This window comes from Sus scrofa, chromosome 3 (genome assembly GCF_000003025.6).
Source record: "Sus scrofa isolate TJ Tabasco breed Duroc chromosome 3, Sscrofa11.1, whole genome shotgun sequence".
Lineage (NCBI taxonomy): Eukaryota > Metazoa > Chordata > Mammalia > Artiodactyla > Suidae > Sus > Sus scrofa.
In genome coordinates this window covers 114,481,786-114,500,627 of record NC_010445.4, presented here as the reverse complement: position 1 = coordinate 114,500,627, position 18,842 = coordinate 114,481,786, and the positions used below count along the sequence as shown (strand labels likewise).

Here is an 18,842-nt window from a genome sequence, read left to right as displayed (position 1 = left end):
TTCTTTGTAAGATGATTGACGTATTATTGATTATCTGCGGAATGATCCTTTGAAAGTCTGCCTTCTCCTTAGAAGGCGTGTTGGCTCAAGAAGCCCGCATTGTGTCTAAAAGATGGATGGAATTTCAGAGGATCTGTGTAGTCAGCAAGCTGAGGTGGGATGCAGTGAGGGACGACCACGCGCTGCTTAGGACCCTGAGCTGGAGAGTCCTGGGACTTCGAGGTAAGGTGTTCAGTTGGTGGATGAATTCAGATCTCAGCAGAAAGCCTGGACCCCAAGGTTGTACTAAGGTGGACTCTGGCCGAGCTCAAGATAGGCTCCCCAACTGGAGACCTAGAGAGCTTTGCCCTCCCAGACAACATACACTCATAACTCTGAGAAGCCGGGGAGCTTCCTGGCAAGGGGAGGACAGGGAGCCCAAATGACCCTGGATACCTCTTTGATGTGCCCACTTCAAGGATTTATCCCTTTGGCCTGCCGGTGTGTTCACGGGCCCACAGTCCACTGTTGGATGGACTTGTGCCCGGTGCATCAGACAGTGGAGTCAGACCAGGTGGTGGGGGGCTGGCGTACTGTCAGCCTCTGTGAACCCCGAAGGTCCCGCTTCTCCCAGCTGGGCACTCACGCTTCTGATGAGGAGGGGGTAGCGGGTGATCCTCTGCATGGGCTTCAGCAGGAAGCTGGAAAGAGGCATTCCTTTACATCGAGGGTCCGAGGCCAGCTTCTGCAAAATAACAGAGAGGCTCGTGAGGAACTCGGAGCTCAAGGAAAACAAAGGAAACCCGGGCTACCCTCCTGACTCTGACCACCTTTTAGATTTCTAATTTCTTTTCAAAACGTAGGGTCCAAAATGATTCGAATCAGATTAACCGTAGGTGTGTAGGAATACCCCACTTACATGTCGGAGCCAGGGATGCTTTCAGTTCTTTCCTGGGAGTACTTGCCGGCCTAGGCGGTCCCCCCGCCGGTGCTCCCAGAACCACTCTCTCGCTGTCTTCCCAGCCCGCTGACCTTCTGAGTTCCTCGCGCCTTTCTTCTCTGCCCACTCTAACTCTAGGGTTGCCCAAGACCCCCTGCAGTGGAGTCCCACAGTGTAGCCCAGACCGTCTACTGAGCTCTGCACGGGCCCAGTTACTCTCCTCCTCACCTGACGTCCCCAAGGCCCCTCAGCACCTCACAGGCGCCAAATGAAGTCCTTGTCCTCCCTCGGAAAAGCTTCCTCTTCTACCTCTACTCCTACCTGAGCTGGTAGCGCCATTCTGCACCACCCACTGGGAGTTGCCACGGACGCCAGTCCGTCTTCCTGGTGGCCCCTCACGGCCCCGCCTCTGCCTGCTCAGCACCCCTGCTCCTGAGCAACAGTCAGTACCATTTACAGAGCACCCCTATGGGCCGTGCTGGCTTCGCTCGGCCAACTCCCACTCATCTCTGAGGACTCAGCAGCTTTCTCTTGCCGAGGTTCTCCCCTTCCTTGAGGCCTCCCCTCCTTTTCGGTGATCCTTCTCAACCCCCCGCCCCGAGCACGTGTGGATTCCTTGATACACTGGACTGGGTAACACAGGCAGGGGCATCACAGTTGAGGTGTCTCTACGGCCTCCCATCCAGGCTGTCAACCCGAGGAGACCCAGTGCCACGTTTATTTGCTTCTACTCCCTGCACTAGCACAGGACCTAACAGAATAGCTGGTGCTCCAGGACAATCACTTTTAGTGCCTGAAAAACATGTTTACTATAATTTACCTAATCATTTCTCACTATGGAATATTAAAATTGTCCCTCATTTTGTTTTTAGATATATCTATATGTTTCTATAACAAGCACTTCATGCTGTTTCTGTGTTTTCTGAGTCTTTTTAAAAAGCAACATTTTAGAACACAGCTTATTGTTATATTTTGCTTTTTAATGTAATCAACACCATGCCTTTCATTGGGAGACTATACACTTTTAATTTTTACTACTGTTCAATTGTGATGACATTGATGTCCTATTTAGATTTTTATTTTTATCATAATTTGAAAATATTTTTAATCTTCTGTTATGCTTTAGAAGGTAATTCTACTGATTATTTTATTTATTTATTTATTTTTTTGGTCTTTTTGCTATTTCTTGGGCCGCTCCCGCGGCATATGGAGATTCCCAGGCTAGGGGTCCAATCGGAGCTGTAGCCACCGGCCTACGCCAGAGCCACAGCAACGCGAGATCCGAGCCGCGTCTGCAACCTACACCACAGCTCACGGCAACGCCGGATCACTAACCCACTGAGCAAGGGCAGGGATCGAACCCGCAACCTCATGGTTCCTAGTCGGATTCGTTAACCACTGCGCCACGACGGGAACTCCTACTGATTATTTTAAAACATTTCATGTGTACTCACAATACCACACTTATCTATTCTGACTGATGTTTGTTTCTGTGATCTTGGCTTCTTTCTATGTTCTAGTTCATTTCTAGAGAACCCCTGCCTCTCATCAACGGAAGGGTTCTGTCTTTAGTGCCTTATACTGAACCAGCCCTGAGATCACCACATGATAAATAAAACGGGCATTTACTGAGTGCTTACTATGTACTGATATCTGTATGTAGAAGTATTATCCAATTATCTCTGGGTTACAGAGGAGGGGACTGAAGGCACCAAATGTTAAGAAACTTGCTCTGGTCACACAAGTGGCCAGTGATGGGGCTGGGGTTTCCACCAGACCGTCCAATTCGAAAGCCTGTCTTGTTCTAAGCATGATACTATGTTGCCTCATGGAATGATCTTATTCGGTTACGACAGACTCTTTTCATGTAATGCTTAATTTTATTTACTATTATTTTAATTATGATTTTAACAACTGTATTTATAATTTCCATTTTTGTAATTAAATACAGGTACAAAAACAGGCCTGAGCGTCTGAGCTACTTTTGTCTAACACAATGAATTAGGTGGGCTTTCTCTATTTTTCTGTGATCTGTAACAGTGTACAGTATGGAGTATTCTACTCCTTTATCCTTGTAAAGAATTCACCATTAAATCTATCAAGTGAAACTAGCTCCTCTTTTGGGGTAAGTTATTCATTTTTCTCCCTTGGTTAATGTATCTTTAGATTTTCTGTTTTTATTGAACCAGTTTTCAAACTTCAATAGAAAACTAAGGGTTTTTATTAACGTTTTCACATTTATTACCACATATTTTAAAATTATATACCCTTTTAAGAAATAACTTTATATCTATTCTTGTTTTTACTCATTTTTTTTTTCTCTTTTTCTATTAGATTTACCAGAGTTGTATTTTATCAGTTCTTTTCAGTGTACCATTCTTGGATATATTGATATCATTTGTGCTTTTATCTTTATTAGTTCCTCTACTTTCTTTCTAGAATTTTATCCTCTGCCTATGTATCTTATATTTTATGCTTATTTTTCCATTTTTTCTTAAAATAACAATATTAAAATTATGCATTCTCCCATAAAGTACTACTATGGCTGTGTAATTTATCCCAATAAGCAGTACTTCACAACCAAAAAAAAAAAAAATTGAAAAATGCAAAACAAGCAAGAAAACATTTTTTCTTTCCTTTTCCTCATCATTTTAACATGTGTAGTAATAGTTTCTAATATTACTGAACAATGTAATAAAAATGACTTCTCAAAATGTGATTTTTTTTTTTTTTTCTTTTTCAGCCACAGGTCTTTTTTTGCTTTTTCAGCAATAGCAGATCCTTAGTCCATTGCAATGGGGCTGAACCCACACCTCCACAGAGACAAGCTGGATCATTAACCTGCTGTGCCACAGTGGGAACTCCAAAATATGATTTTCTATTATGATAACCAGACATATGAAGCTCACTGTGTATCACAGTAAGGGTGCTGCTGATTCATTTTATTATATATAGTACTTTCTGAGTATAGTTCTAGCATTACTTCTCCTAACCAACTACTAGTTTGTAATTTATGACCGTGGCATCATGGAACCAGTTGTCTTCTCATTGGTTTCTGGAAGGTTTGATGACATATATGAACACTTCTTGTATATATATATATAGGACCGGAAATATGCTTTTTATTTATTATCCTAATTTCTAGTGTTACAGTTTTTTCCTTCTATTATTTCCTTTTGTCCCATTTTATTCACCCACTTATTTAAAACTTTTTTTATCTTGTTGCTTTTTATACACTTAAGTAAGCTATTTTATATTCTTTCTGGAATAAGATGGGTATAAAAGAAATACAATTTACGATATCAAGAGTGACATTCTGGATGTTTTTTGGAGTATAAAACAGTTAACATAAGTAGGCTTAAAAAAAAAAGTCTGCAATTTAAGATGGGCAAAATCATGGTCCCAGTACTAAGAAAAATCAGTTCAACGTGAGAGGCAACTCAAAGCAGTCTGGAAGCTCTCTGCCATATTTGTTTCTTTGGAAAGTGATGAAGACGCCTTTTTCCACCGCCGAGATTCCCCATGGGCCACCACACCCCTCGGCCTCCCAGCTGGGCACGCAGCAGGAGTTACCTTTAGGAATTCCTTGAAGTCCGCGTGTTCATCTGTCTTCTGCTGTAACAGCGCTGCGCCATTCAGCTGACAGCTGCAGAACCGTATGTAGGCCTGCATGTGGGACAGCTCGGCTGCCAGGATGTCCCCGATCATTTGCACGGGCATCTTCTCACCCCCGGTCTTCTTCCGCACCCGCAAGGCCCTGCAACCAACACACCGTCTCACTCCCCTTTCTACGTGGATGTCCTTTGTAAATGAGGCATGAGTCCCTTGGAAGACTAAGGACAACCAGAGGGTTACCTAAAAACCTCTGGCACCGCGAGGGCAAAGTCAGGAGGAGGAGGCAACCTCGGTGAACTGCTAGCAAAGAAGAAGAAAATGAAATCTGTGTAAGTGGGTGTTTCTAGGTGTTTGGAATTGTTTTGGTATCAGTTAAGTTTCTCAGCAAAGTTTCTTTTGAAAATTTTCTAACTTGTTCTTGGCAGAACCAAGAAGAAAGAAATTTCTGCCCCCTGTGGGGGGAAGAAAGGAGCCCACGGAGGCCGGGCTGGAGGTGGAGGTGGAAGCGGGCCTTGTTCCCAGAGAGCTGCTGAGCCCCAGGGAGGGCGCAGAGGCAGCAGGCGCGGGGACGGCTCATGCCTCCCTCCAGGAGCCTGTCCTCATGGGCACAAGGGACGGAAAATCACCCAAGGAATGGAGTTTCACACTGGACTTAGGCTGCCAGAGCTGGGCCACGAGCTGCAGTTCTCGCCTGACTCTATCCCATACAGAGTCAAGTCATTTTGGAGTCATATGTGAATATACTGTTTGTTTAATGATTTAATTTTTTTTCTTTGCTTAACCAACTATTTTGTTATATTTCTTTACTTCAGTGATTATGCCTTTTACAGTTAGAGAGCATTTCATAAAATGATCATAAAATAAAAAGACGGAGGGAGCAGAAAACGGTGAGAGGTCTTTGCTGAGCAGCCTTGGCTGCAGGCGGTTCGGTGTGGGCCTCGATACTGGGGCCCGGGGGTGGGGCTGGGGGGCCACTGCACTGACCGGTGATGCTCACGACTCACTTCAGCAGCTTCGTGTTAGACATAATGAGCTCCTTCCAGTTAACAAAGATCAAGGCCATTTCTCCTTCAGTGAGAAAACCTGGCTCTGCCATTCGCTTCTGAAAAACCTAAATTCAGAACACATGAGAAAGAAGTCAGCTTAAGGGCAGTGCACAGTCTGCGAGGCCTGAATGAAAGGGTCTTCACACACTGAAACAAAGACGATCAGAGTTCCCGTTGTGGCTCCGCAGTAAGAACCTGACTGGTATCCATAAGAACGTGGGTTCGATCCCTGGCCCCACTCATTGGGCTGAGGATCTGGTGTTGTCACGAGCTGTGGTGTAGGTTGTAGACGCCACTCGGATCTGGCATTGCTGTGGCTGTGGCTGTGGCTGTGGCCAGGCAGCTGAAGCTCCAGTTTGACCCCCAGCCTGGGAACTTCCGTATGCCACGGGTCCGGCCCTAAAGCAAACAAACTACCCCCCCCCAAAACTAAGAAGACATGGCACTTTTAAATAAACATATTGTAATGGTTAAATTTTACATTGCATAATTTCCCTACTTTTGGCTGTTTCAGCTCCTATCAGGGCTGAGTCCAAGGACTGAACCCAGCAGTCTCATCAAGAAGAGGAGATGCTCACACTCAACTCCTAGCGCTGTTATACAGGTTAAATAAACCACGGGCACAAGGCTCCTACACACTGGAGGAGCCTGCAGAACCAGGGGAGCATGACGTCGTCAGGCTGAGCACCTCGGTGCTCTGGCTCCGGCTGTGAGAAGTGCAGCAGGAGACACAGTGACGACCATCCTACCCCAAGACTGACGGCCCCGCGGGACTGGATTTCAGAGACCGGCCCACTGAGGCAGCGTGATAATACTTTACAGTGGCCACCCACGGCACGCGAGGGTTCACCACGCTCTGAGATGCACACGCATGCAGATGCCTGTGTGTGCACACATGCACACGTGTGTGTGTGTGTGTGTGTTTCTCAATTAATTTCATAGGTGATGCAGGTCATGCTGAGTCAGGCGTTACTAGCCCCAATTCACCCAGGGAGAAATAAAGGCTGAGGCAGTGACTTGCCCACGGTCACGAAGCTAGAAGACGGAGGAGCCAGAACTAAGCCTCAGCTCTTCTGGCTTCCAGGAAGGGTGTCCACTAAACAACTAGGGGGTGACTGTAGAAGCCTCAGGGAAACAGTGAGGTCGTCTGGGACAGCTCTTCTCAGTGTAATCTCTCCAAGTACACACGGCCTCACTCTCTACTGAAGCTGCTTTTCCTTAACGTTTACTGCATCGGGTTGAACATGGAGTCAAAGAATTCAGATAAAAGTGCTATGAACTGACGTCTCTAAACTTCTACAGCGCCAGAATCGACCTGAAGATGTCCTCTGAGACAAAGCCCTGGAAACACGGTCAGTCCGCTCTGAGGCTGTCGCTGAAGGACTGGAAAAGCACCTGCTTGTCTTCTCTTCTGTTCGCTAATGGCTCATGTCCGTGCGGATTCCTTCTCTTTAGCTGCTTTGCACCAGCCTCAGGCGGTGAGCAGGGGAGGGGGCCTCCACGGGAACTTCCAGAGGAAGGAGAATGAGAAGCCCGTGCCTGCTGACAGTGCTTCTCACCCCAACCCTCTGATGCCACCCAACGTGACGCCTCAGCCCTCAGAGCGTCTAGTGAGGTGGGCAGAGTGGGAAGAACCAAGGCCCAAGCGGTTAAGAGCCTGGTGTGAGATGGGGCGAGCACCCAGCGCCTGTTCGCCCTCTGTGCTAGTGAGAGCGGGTCCTCCACACCCACTCGCCACCCCTCAGGACTGTGATCCGACCATGGGGTTAACAACAAGGAGGGGCTCTTCTTCTAGGCCGTCGGTTCTGGTCAGAGAATCGCAGACATAAACACACCTAATTCATTCAGTACTGATAGGTGGAGTTTGGGGGATGGCGGGTGAAGGACACAGTCTCTGCTCTCAGGAGCTCAGGGCCTTGGGGAAGGAAGACAGACGTTTTCAGCAGAGACGTGCAGGACAGTGAAGGGAACAGGGGTGCCCCGTCTGGCGAGCACAGCCCGCGCTTAGGGAGGGGGGAATCAGGGCAGGCCTCGGCTCTGCCCCAGGTGCTACCGAGTCACGGCCAGGTGTACACAGCTCCTGGGGGGACGGTGTGGGGGCCACCTGTTCTCTTTAAATGGGCTTTCAAATTTTAATTGGTCTCACCTGAGGGCCTTCACATTCATGGCAGCCAAAAGCCATGGAAAACCAAAGCATAAAGTCTTACTTTGTTTACTCAAACACACATCATTTAAAAGTGCTCCTTGGAATTCCCGTCGTGGCTCAGTGGTTAACAAATCTGACTAGGAACCATGAGGTTGTGGGTTCGATCCCTGGCCTCGCTCAGTGGGTTAAGGATCCGGCGTTGCCGTGAGCTGTGGTGAAGGCTGGTGGCTACAGCTCCAATTCGACCCCTAGCCTGGGAACCTCCACATGCCGCGGGTGTGGCCCCAGAAAAGAAAAAAGGCAAAAAAAAAGTGCCCGTCTAACAGCTGTTGTCGGCTTGGCAGTCACTGGCAACATGAAGAGGCACAAACACAAAGCAACAGTAAATATATGAGATTTGGGAAATATTTTACTGTATGCTATTTTGGTTTACCAAAATTATAGAAACAGTAGGCAAACACTCAGGGCCCCACGATTCCTCTGGAAATAAAGTTTATGAAAATGTCAGGTGTCAGGAGAGCAGTGCAGACATGGTTGAAGTTACCTGATCCGGGAGGAAGAGCTGACTTGAGATCTTGGAGCCTCACCAAGGGGCAGAGGAAGCATTCTGAGTGAGGGGGGGTGAGAGCGCCTGCCAAGCTTGTGACTCACGGGTCAAAGGTGGTACCTGGCTCTGAGCGCCCCGATGCCCCGCCCGCAGCGCCCCTCCCCCTCACCTCCACGACGAGCTGAAGGTCGTCCACGTACCGCTCCTCGGTCTCGATCAGCTCGTGAATGTAGCCCTGCCGCTTCCGCTCCGCTGGCTGCATGGTGTCCAGGGTCTGGAGATCCGCACACCCTGTGGGAAAACCGGTAGAGCTTCAAAATACTATTTGACCTTCCTCGGAGAAAATGGACATCTGTAGGCAGATGCCCCCGGTTTACAAGTGTTGCCTGGAAGGAATCAGGCGGCCTGCCCGAGGGCGCAGGACCCGGTGAGCAGGGCGCACCCGCAGGAGCTCCTGGGCCGCAAATCTGCCAGGTCGGTACCGCTCAACCAGATCCGAACTTGTTTTCCAAACAGGGGATGACAGAATGAAAGCCTTTTAGAAACGGGCCTCAGGGAGCCCCCGGCTGTGCTGAGCTTGTGAGCAATCTGTGCTGTTTCACGTCTCGGGACCTTTGCAAAGTGTTGTAATGATGAAGGGAATCAAAGGCTTGAGGCCAGTGGTTTCCAATCTGCAGATCATGAGCCGGGTCGTTGCATCAACCGAGTTTTTAAAAGACGCCCAGTGTTAGAAACAAAACAAAATTGATCAATAGAAACTACCAAGGGCACAGGCTTGGTAAGTGTGGTTCCGTGACATTTTCAGTTGGGCGCGTATCTGAGGATGTAGAACACATTCCTTACCGTGAGCTGCTGTTCTTAAAATGCCTGAGCAACACGTCCCTAGGTTTCTCCCAAGTCCCCAGGGCCCAGCAGTTCCCAGCAAGACCACTGCCTTAACCCGCTGGAACGAAGAGCCGGTGGTTCCGGGTTCAGGGCAGCCACGGGGACATGGAGGGCAGCCCGGGGCAGTCCCGCTTGGCATCGTGGTGAGAAGCAGCGCTTTCACTCCGGATCAATTTAGAGGCATATCGGACATGAGCTCAATGGCAAACTGTGAAGTGACTCAATGCCAGACTGATTCAGGAAGATGAGGAGGGCTTGCCTTGGCACAGTGAGAGGGAAAAGCCTCACAAAGCCCTTCCTGAGACAGGAACAGCAGGGAGGTGCCCAGCAAGCCCAGCTCGTGGCAGTGGCAGTGCCCAGAGGCGGAGAGACACAAAGGCAGCAAGCAGGGGCATGAATCTGGTTGGTGGCCCCCATGGTCCATCCGTGCTGCCGGGAACATGCTTGTCCATATGAGGACCTGGCAGAATCTGCCAGGATCAGACTGGGTTTTATAGGATGTTCTCTTCTATATTTTGCATAGATTTGTGCTTACAGATCACCCTTCTGAAGATGCTGCTCTATTTTCCACACATGTTGCCAATAGCTTTAAAAAAACTACTCCCACGGTCGAACACAATTTGAATGAGGCAGGTTAGGTTTGATGCTACCAACAAGAAACCGCGCTGCACTGTCACGTTTAAAATTATCAAGCTTTCCTCGGGACTTTCATCCTGTGCTGCCAGGGAGAACCACAGGGATGAGCGAGCGCTGGGCCCGGTGAGGCCAGCCCAGACCCCGGATGCTGAGCGTTCCTGATGAGGCCGCCGTCCAGCTGACGCTGGTGGAAGCCCTCAGGGCAGTTTCTGAGGTCGCCCTACCTCTTCCCCCAGAGGTTTACAAATCTCATTCACATCCCGCCACAGCCACATGCCATCTCTACTATTACTTACCTAATATTTTATTCCCAATTTGCTCATGCTTGAGCTAAATATCTAGGAAATCAAGGGTTTGATGTGTTGGTTACATTTCTCCGAATAATCACTACCATAAACATAAAACCATTCACGCTGAGTCCTCTCTGGCACTATTTTGTGTGCCATTACGTTGCATACCACCAGGATGTCACACTTTAGGAAACACGATGTACATTAAAACCCACAAGCATGAGCCTTTCTATTCAGCATCCTGCAGTAAGTCTCAGATAGTTTATCCTTTCTAAGGCTGGAACATACATGGCATTAGCTTTATTAGGGTGAATGTGGGACCGTCTCTGAACTCCAACCCTAGCTGACACCTTGCATTTCATTACAATGGTTCTTAAATTTTTGTTCTCCAAGTTCCCCCCCGACCCCTACCGTCATTTTCAGATGCTCTTACCTTTGAGGTCAAGGAGAAAAATAAAGGCATGATACTCCTTTTCCCTCCTGCTCACTCATCCCTGTACTTCCTTCCTATGTCCAGGCGTGGGATCCTGTCTTCCCAAAGCCAATGTCCCAACCGGCCCTCTCCTGCAGGACCCTTCCCTGCCCTTCACACCTCCATTTTCAGTCTTCTTTGGTTCCTTTAGTCTATGCACATGGTTATGGGTCCTTCCTACCCCAACACTGAAAACGAACAAGTACCCTTCCTTCAATTCTGCTCCCTCCTCAAACACCTCGTCTCTGGTCTCACTGCCAGATGTCACTAGAAGGGTCTGACACTCCTGACCCACCACCCCCAGCCCTCCTTGTCCCTTATCCAACTCAGGGTACTCTGGTCTCTGTCCCACCAACCCACTGGCACTACTTTTGTGAAGGAATGATGACCTTGGCCTCACCAAATCCAGGGGCCCTTTGGAGCCTGCCTCCTCCTGTACCTGCCTGATGAGCTCCGATCTGATGAGCAGCTGCTTCCAGCACTTGAGTCTCTCCTCTCAGCCTTTGTCACGCTCTTTTTCCTGCAGTTTCCTTCTGCATTTCTGCCTCTGCCTGCCTCCAGGCTCTCTGCTCCCCCTAATCCAGCAAATATGAAGATGTGTTCCTGACCTGCAAGGTCAAGTGAATCTGGACAATGCCGCAGACTGCACTTCTCTGCGAGGGGCACATCAGCATCCTAGGCTCTGAGAAATCCTGCTCTAAAGAGACATTTAATCTGAGTGAATCCAGAGTTCCCAACACTTATTTGTCCACGGAACCCTCTGTTCTGAGGGGAGAGACAGTGAATCTTTTGAGAACTGAGGAAGTAGGCTTTGTGGATGGAATACTCCCCTCTGCCTCTGCCATCCTCTATGCCTGCTCCGCCCAACATGGTAGCCACTTAGCAACATGTGACCACGGAGCACTGGAACCGTGGTCAGTCCAAAGGGAGAAGTGATGTAAAGTGTAGACTATGCACCAGGTTCCAAAGACCTAGCACACAGATCCCAGAATGTAAAATAATGCCTTAGTCTCAAAATCATTATACTGATTATGTACTGAAATGATAATGTTTTGCATAGTGCTGGGTTAAGTAAAAATAATTAGTAAAATTAATTCCTTTTCTTTATACTTTTTTTTTTTTGTCTTTTTGCCTTTTCTAGGGCTGCTCCTGCAGCATATGGGGGTTCCCAGGCTAGGGGTCGAATCGGAGCTGTAGCCACCGGCCTACGCCAGAGCCACAGCAACGCGGGATCCGAGCCACGTCTGCAACCTACACCACAGCTCACGGCAACGCCAGATCCTTAACCCACTAAGCAAGGCCGGGGATCGAACCTGCACCCCATGGTTCCTAGTTGGATTCATTAACCACTGTGCCATGACGGGAACGCCTCTTTATACTTTTTTAAATGTAGCTGCTGGACAATTTCAATTACGTATGGGGTTGTATTTGTGACATATTTATTTTATATTGAACAGCTCAAGCTGGCTGTTACATAGTCTTTCCCTGTCAGAATGTTCAATGGCTTTTGTTTTTTGCAGAACAAAGTCCTGGCTCGGAAGCACAGGGCCCCAGAGTCTCCATCATCCAGCAGCTGCCTGCCTTTGACCATCTTCTAGCCACGCTGGTCTGGGCTCAGTCCTCATACTGCACACACTGTCCGCAGCTCGGCTGTTGTGCTCCTGTCCTTTCCTCTAATCGTAGCCCTTCTCTGCACAGAAGCCATGTTGCTACCCCTTCAGGATGTAGTTCCCATGATCCTACTTAGCGGAAACCCTTCCCATCCCCGTCCCACTTGGCCCCAGACTGCCTCTCTTTTGTGTTTCCAGGGTAGTGGTGTGCATCTGTATGTTAATACCTCACACAGTGAAACTTGTGTTGTCGTTCACCTGTCCAGAGTCAGTACGTCCGTCGCTGCCAAGGGAGGTTAGGGACTGTGTCTAACAGTCTATGACACCAAACTTGGCAGTGCTTTGGCCACCGGGGTCAGGGAATATTTGTTACATGGAAGACCCACTTCCCACTTGCCCCTGCTCTGCTCCACACTGCAAGGAGGCCAGCCCCCAAGGTGACATTTGCAAGCTCTTTATGTAGGTAGCTTCTGCCTGGGTTTGGCTAATGAGAGGAGGCTGTGGCAGGACCCTGAAGACTAGGGTGGACTGGGAAAAGAATCCTCTTTCCAGAATAGTGAGAGGACAAGAAAGCTTTTCCTCCTGCTGGGTAAAGAGCAGAAATACTGGGGCTGCGTCTCACATAAATCTGGAGTTCAGGACCTCCTGAACTGATGAACTAAAACAAAAATTTGTCCCTGGCTGGTGCTGCTACCTTCAGGGTCCTTGGCCAAAGAAAATGTATAACTGCTCTGAAGGGTCACTCTCACAACCTTGCTTCCACAGGACTTACACAGAAAAGCCAAGTCTCACTAAACACGAGTTCAAAGTAAAAAAACCACAGAAAACAAGCAATCATTCGGGATTCATTAAAAAACAAACGAAAAAAGAGGATTAGAGCCCCAAGAACTTAAGATCGAACAAAAGGAGATGTAAAACCTTTTTTTTTTTTTTTTTTGTCTTTTGTTGTTGTTGCTATTTCTTGGGCCGCTCCCTCGGCATATGGAGGTTCCCAGGCTAGGGGTTGAATCGGAGCTGTAGCCACCGGCCTACGCCGGAGCCACAGCAACTCGGGATCCGAGCCGCGTCTGCAACCTACACCACAGCTCGCGGCAACGCCGGATCGTTAACCCACTGAGCAAGGGCAGGGACCGAACCCGCAACCTCATGGTTCCTAGTCGGATTCGTTGACCACTGCGCCACGACGGGAACTCCCCAGGAGATGTAAAATCTTAAGGAGAGTCTAAAAAAACTGATGCACAGATTTGAAGAAAAAGAAAGCAAAAAAGATAAATACTATCATGGAAATAATAAATAGATGAACTAGTCAAATACATCTGAGGAAACAATCAGTAAATCTGAAAGCAGAGCTGAAGGAATTACTTAGAATGTAGCCCAGAAAGAAAAAAAGATGAAAAATATAAAATGAAGGCTGAAAAATACAGAGGATGGAATGGCAGGGCCCAGCACACATCTAACAGGAGTCTAGGAGGGGAGAGTGGAAAGGGTGGGAAGAAGTAATCCTGAGGTCATGATGGCTGACTGATGAAAGACAGGACTCCACAGATTTAGGAGGAACGATGACCCCTGCAGTAGGGAAAAATAAAAATAAAAAAATACCTAGACTGCAAAACACCAAAGGGGGGAAAATTTGTTAGAAAGGTCAAAAAGAAAAAGCAGAACACCTATACAGGACCAACAATCAGACTGGCTGCATTCAACTCAACCCAACAATAGGGGCTGTTGAGGGAAAAATAACTGTCAAACTAGAATTCTACTAATACTATCATTTATGGATGAAGGTGAAATAAAGGCATTTTCCAGCAAAGTTTGAGAGCAGTTACCACTAATAGATGTGACTAAAGAAAACATTAAGAGACGTGCTTTGGGAAGAAAAAAACTGAATAAAAGGGAAAAAATAAGCAGAGATGTAAAGAGTGGTGGGAAAAAAGAAAAAGGAATGGTAAAGAAAAATACTAGCAATGAGGAGTTCTGCTGCAGTGCATTGGGTTGATGTTGTCACTGCAGTGGTCTGGGTTGCTGCTGTGGCTCAGGTTTGATCCCTGGCCCTGGAACTTCCACATGCTATGGCTGTGGCCAAAAAAGTAGTAGTAATTATGTGAAAAAAATTACCGACAGTATAAAACAACAGTAATAAAAATGACTAAGTTGGTGGGATAAATTCAATGTGAATTTTTTAAAAAGAAGCAAAGAAAATGCATGGTAAATAGAAAATACTGAATGAGATGTAAGTAAAAAGTATCAAATGGTTCTAATAGATGTCAACGGCTTAAATCTGTCAGTTAAAAGAGAGATTCTAGGTTGGACTAAAAAAATTCAGCTAGATGCTATTTACAAAGACATCTAATTTGTAAAATCATGGAAATGTAGGAAGTAAAGACTGGAAAAAACTATACAAATGCAAAATCTGAACGAGCAGTGGAGGGGGAGGATTTATTAGCAACAGACAAAATAGGCTCTCAAGGATCTATGTAAGATGATATCATACACAACTGATGAAAATATATCTCATATTATTTGCAACTTAGAGCTTCAAAGTATAAAATAAAAAGCTGACAGAATTATCTCCCCCCAAAAATAAACTAAAAATCAATAATTAAGGTGGTAGATTTTAATATATTTCTCTCAATGAAAATCAGTACTAATATGAAAGATCTGAACACTATTAACAGTCCTCATATAATGAACATGTGAAAAGAGAACATATATTCTTTTCAAACACCCATAGAACTAACTCCAACAAATACTAAAGAGTCTATGTTACTACGTAAAAGCCTTTACTGAATACAGATAGAAAATTATACATTAAAATTATTTTCAAGTGCGTTAATTTTTGTTCATTTTTTATGGCCACGGTAATGCTGGATCCTTCAATCCACTGCACTGCAGAGACCCAAGCCACTGCAGTTGGATTCTTAACCCACTGTGTTACAGCAGGAACTCCTCAAATGTATTAGAGAAGAACTTCTGAAAAGCCCCAGGTAGCTTCCTCCTTTAGCAAAAGGTACCTCACCGTACTTGACCGATCACTTCCTCCTCCTTAAAATCCTTTTCACTTGGCTTCTAGGTCATCACCTCACCTCATGTCCTCCGACCTCACTGGTCAGTCCTGCTGAGTCTCCTTTTCTGGCTCTTCCTCATCTCCCTAGATTAACATTGTGACCCTAGGGCTCAGTCCTTGGACCTCTTCTCTTGGTGATCTCGACAGTCTCCTGGCTTTAGGTATCACCTGAGTACTGACACAGTCCCAATACTCCAGCCTGCACAGCTCCTCTGAACTCCACTGTATGTCCTACTGCCTCCAGAGCATCTGTGTTGGGTATCTAAACGGTGAGTGAAGGCAGGATATCTAAAACCAAACTCTAAGCATCTTCCCCGCCTGTTCCTCCATCATTATGTTCCAGCTCAGTTAATGGCAATTCCACCTCTCTGGCTGCTCAGAGTGAGGCTCTCTGGAGACATCCTTGATACTTCTCTTCTCGCACCCCACCTTCAACACACCTGTGGCTCTATGGTCAAGATATACCCCAAATCCGACTGCTTCTCACCTTACCCACCACTGTCATTCTGATGCAAGCCACTACCATCTTTTGCCTGGGATTGCTCAATGAGCCTCCTAACAGGTCTCCTTGCTCATGCCCCGCACTTTAATCTAGCAAGCCAGAGTTATCCTGTTAAAAGATATCAGATGAAGGCACTCCTCTGATCAAAACTCTTCAATGGGTTCTTCTTACCCTGAGCAAAAACCAAAGTTCTTATAATCAGCCCAAGAGAACCTAAACAGTCTCCCTCATCTCCGAGGATACGCTGCTGTCCCTGTTTCCTCCTCTTCTTGCTCCTCCCTCGTTCCAGCCACACTGGCCTCCCTGCTGTTCCTCAAGCATTACAGGCCTGCTCCTTGCACCCGCTGATCCCTCTGCCTAGAATGATCTTCCAGGTATTCACATGCTTCCTCCAGGTATCCCTCACATCTTTCAAGTCTTTCCTCACATGTCACCGTTTCAGAGACGCTTAACCTCAGTAGCCTGTTTAAAACGGAAATCCTTCTGGCTTCACCCCTCCACCTAGCACTCCCTTTCCCTAACCTGCTTTATTTTTCTAAGACACGACATGCTTGCTCGTTTTGTTTTCTCTTACCCTACTCAGAAGTCAACTCCAAGAGGGCAGGACTTTTCGTCTATTTTATACTCTGCTATGTCCCCAGGGTCTGACGCACCAGTCTTCAACAAGTATTTAGGGAATGTGATATGCAAATAAACTCTGAGCTGAAGGAGACAGCACATCGATACTAACTATAGGCAGTTAGCGAGGATGATGAAAACTTCTTGGCAAGTTCTTTCTGATAGACAGGAAGAAGGAGAAAGGGGAAAAAAAAAAAGGGAGATCATGCGTACTATCAGGTCATAGTTCCCAGAGGAATAATTAGTGGTAGGTGGGGCCACAAGCCCCTCCCCGCCTTGTGTTAGGATGTGGAGCCTGAGAGACAAATTATGAATAATGAGTAACGGTTATGAAAATCCTGTGTCTCCTTCTAGTTGAGAACCACCACTCCGAATTACAGTGCAAGCCAGCAAACGAGAAAGCTTAGGAAGACGTGGAGAGAAACCTGCAGATTCCAAAAGGTGAAGGACAAAAGATAATTTGTGATGATGACACAAAGGGGCCTTGTTCAGATTATGTCATAAAGTCCCAGAAAAGTCCTTGCCCACTCTGAGGAGAGCAGTGCCTCTGCACAAAGCTATTCTCTGAGACCAAATTAAGTGGCCAGGGAAGCACATAACATTTTTTAGTTCAGTCTCACTGTGTTTCTGCTCAGTGAAAAGATGAGATTTTAACAGTAAATCCAGATGGTTAAACTGGCTACGTTTTCTGAAGGCTGCATTTTTATCAGGGCACTAGCCTTTTATCTGCCAGGCAAATATTTACTGAGTTCAAACTACATATAGGCAGCATGCTCCTACCATGAAGCCATACATATTTGTGACTTTGTTTTTAGAAATTTCCATGCCCAGTCCTTAACTGCCGGGCCACCAGGGCACTCCATTCTTGGACAATTGTTAAAACTCTTGTGTCTTTTTGGATGCCTGTCAAGTTCTATGTCATCAGGTGTTAGGTTGTTCCTTTAAGCACAGAAATGGGATGTTTGTGTTATATTCTTTTTTTTTTTTTTTTTTTTTTTTTTGTCTTTTTGCTATTTCTTGGGCCGCTCCCGCGGCATATGGAGAGTCCCAGGCTAGGGGTCCAATCGGAGCTGTAGCCATCGGCCTACACCAGGGCCACAGCAACGTGGGATCCCAGCCGCGTCTGCAACCTACACCACAGCTCACGGCAACGCCAGATCCTTAACCCACTGAGCAAGGGCAGGGACCGAACCCGCAACCTCATGGTTCCTAGTCGGATTCGTTAACCACTGCGCCACGACGGGAACTCCTGTGTTATATTCTAATGCTGCAGACTATCTGAAAGAAAAATATTTGGCGACCAGAAAATAGACATAGTCTAGGAATTCCAAAAGCAGCTCTGCTGATAAATGTAAAAGGATTTGCATTTATCAAAACCAATGATCAAAACTGGTTTTATTTTTATTTTTGAATCTACAGAAAAATGTTATAAGCGTAAAGGACTGTAAAGACTCCCCAACAGTAGACAAAAGTGCAGATTTTGGCTTCAGAAAGCAGTTCAAATTGATTTTTTGCATCACCATCTTGTCTGTCAAACTTGACTCTATATCACTGACTCAACTAAGGGAAGGAATGTGCTAGTCAGAATACAGAGTACTAGGAGGAGACGTCATGAAACAATAGTTTCTTCATGTTCATCCAACACAGAACTTCCAATTCCTAACAATACAAATAACCAAATGGGTATCACAATTCACAGCCTCTGATCAGATCCTGAATAACAGGTATAATTTTGACCCCAACTGTACAAGTACATGGAGAACCTGAGGCTTGGTGGTTAAGTGACTTTCTGGAGAACTTAGAGCTATGAAATCCTTAAATCCAGGTCTCTTGGCTCAAGTTGTGCACTTTGAAACACCAGGCCATTTTAAATAGTGCTTGCACTGCAATCCTATTTGAGGTGAAACATTGAAAATGGGGTGTATAAACCTGAATGTTTGCTGAACTGAGTTCTAGAGGAAAAAAGGTGCCAGTATAAATACTTGGGATGCCAAGGAACCCAAAGGCACTGAAAAGGCCAACAGGGCCCTCACGCTCCTTTAGCTCTTCTTTGTGTCTACATGACATAAGGCCCCTTACACACCCTATGCCTCTACTTTTCCCCAGTGGTAGGCTTATACGACCCCTATTTTCCAACCTGTTTATGACCACATGATACTATGCCCCATCCTGCTGAGTTTAGGACACTGATTCTATAGCACTGCCTGACTGATTTCCTGGTAGTTAAGAGATACCACTGGTGACACAGGGATGCCAGGAGGAGGTCCTTCCAGGACCTTGTAATGTTAACTTGACCAGCCTGGATTCACTTAAAGAATCATTTACTCTCTTCTCATCTGTATCTTGGAATTAAATGACAATAGTTTTACTTTTGTGATTTAAAGTAACAGCAACTCCAGAGTTCCACAGCGGACACGAATCCGAGTAGGAACCATGAGGTTGTGGGTTCGATCCTTGGTCTCACTCAGTGGGTTAAGGATCCCGTGTTGCCATGT

General features: G+C 46.6%; 1 protein-coding gene and 1 long non-coding RNA gene across 12 annotated transcripts in view; one reads left to right on the top strand and one right to left on the bottom strand.

Moving 5' to 3' along the window:
* Positions 1-18,842, bottom strand: part of ITSN2 (intersectin 2) — a 145,129-nt gene that overhangs the window by 7,820 nt on the left and 118,467 nt on the right. For all 11 annotated transcript variants that reach the window (XR_002342965.1, XM_021088358.1, XM_021088350.1 and 8 more), the window contains 4 exons: positions 8,443-8,564; positions 5,539-5,645; positions 4,493-4,676; positions 626-724 (listed from right to left, as the gene is read on the bottom strand). Coding sequence is in view for 10 of the 11 variants with exons in the window: in XM_021088358.1 (XP_020944017.1) it covers positions 626-724; positions 4,493-4,676; positions 5,539-5,645; positions 8,443-8,564 (512 nt within the window). In the remaining variant the exon portion in view is untranslated. The remainder of the gene's footprint in view (positions 1-625; positions 725-4,492; positions 4,677-5,538; positions 5,646-8,442; positions 8,565-18,842) is intronic.
* LOC102165132 lies at positions 4,683-5,291 on the top strand. The gene is made up of 2 exons (XR_302604.2): positions 4,683-4,863; positions 4,960-5,291. It is a non-coding gene; the product is annotated as an uncharacterized LOC102165132 (long non-coding RNA).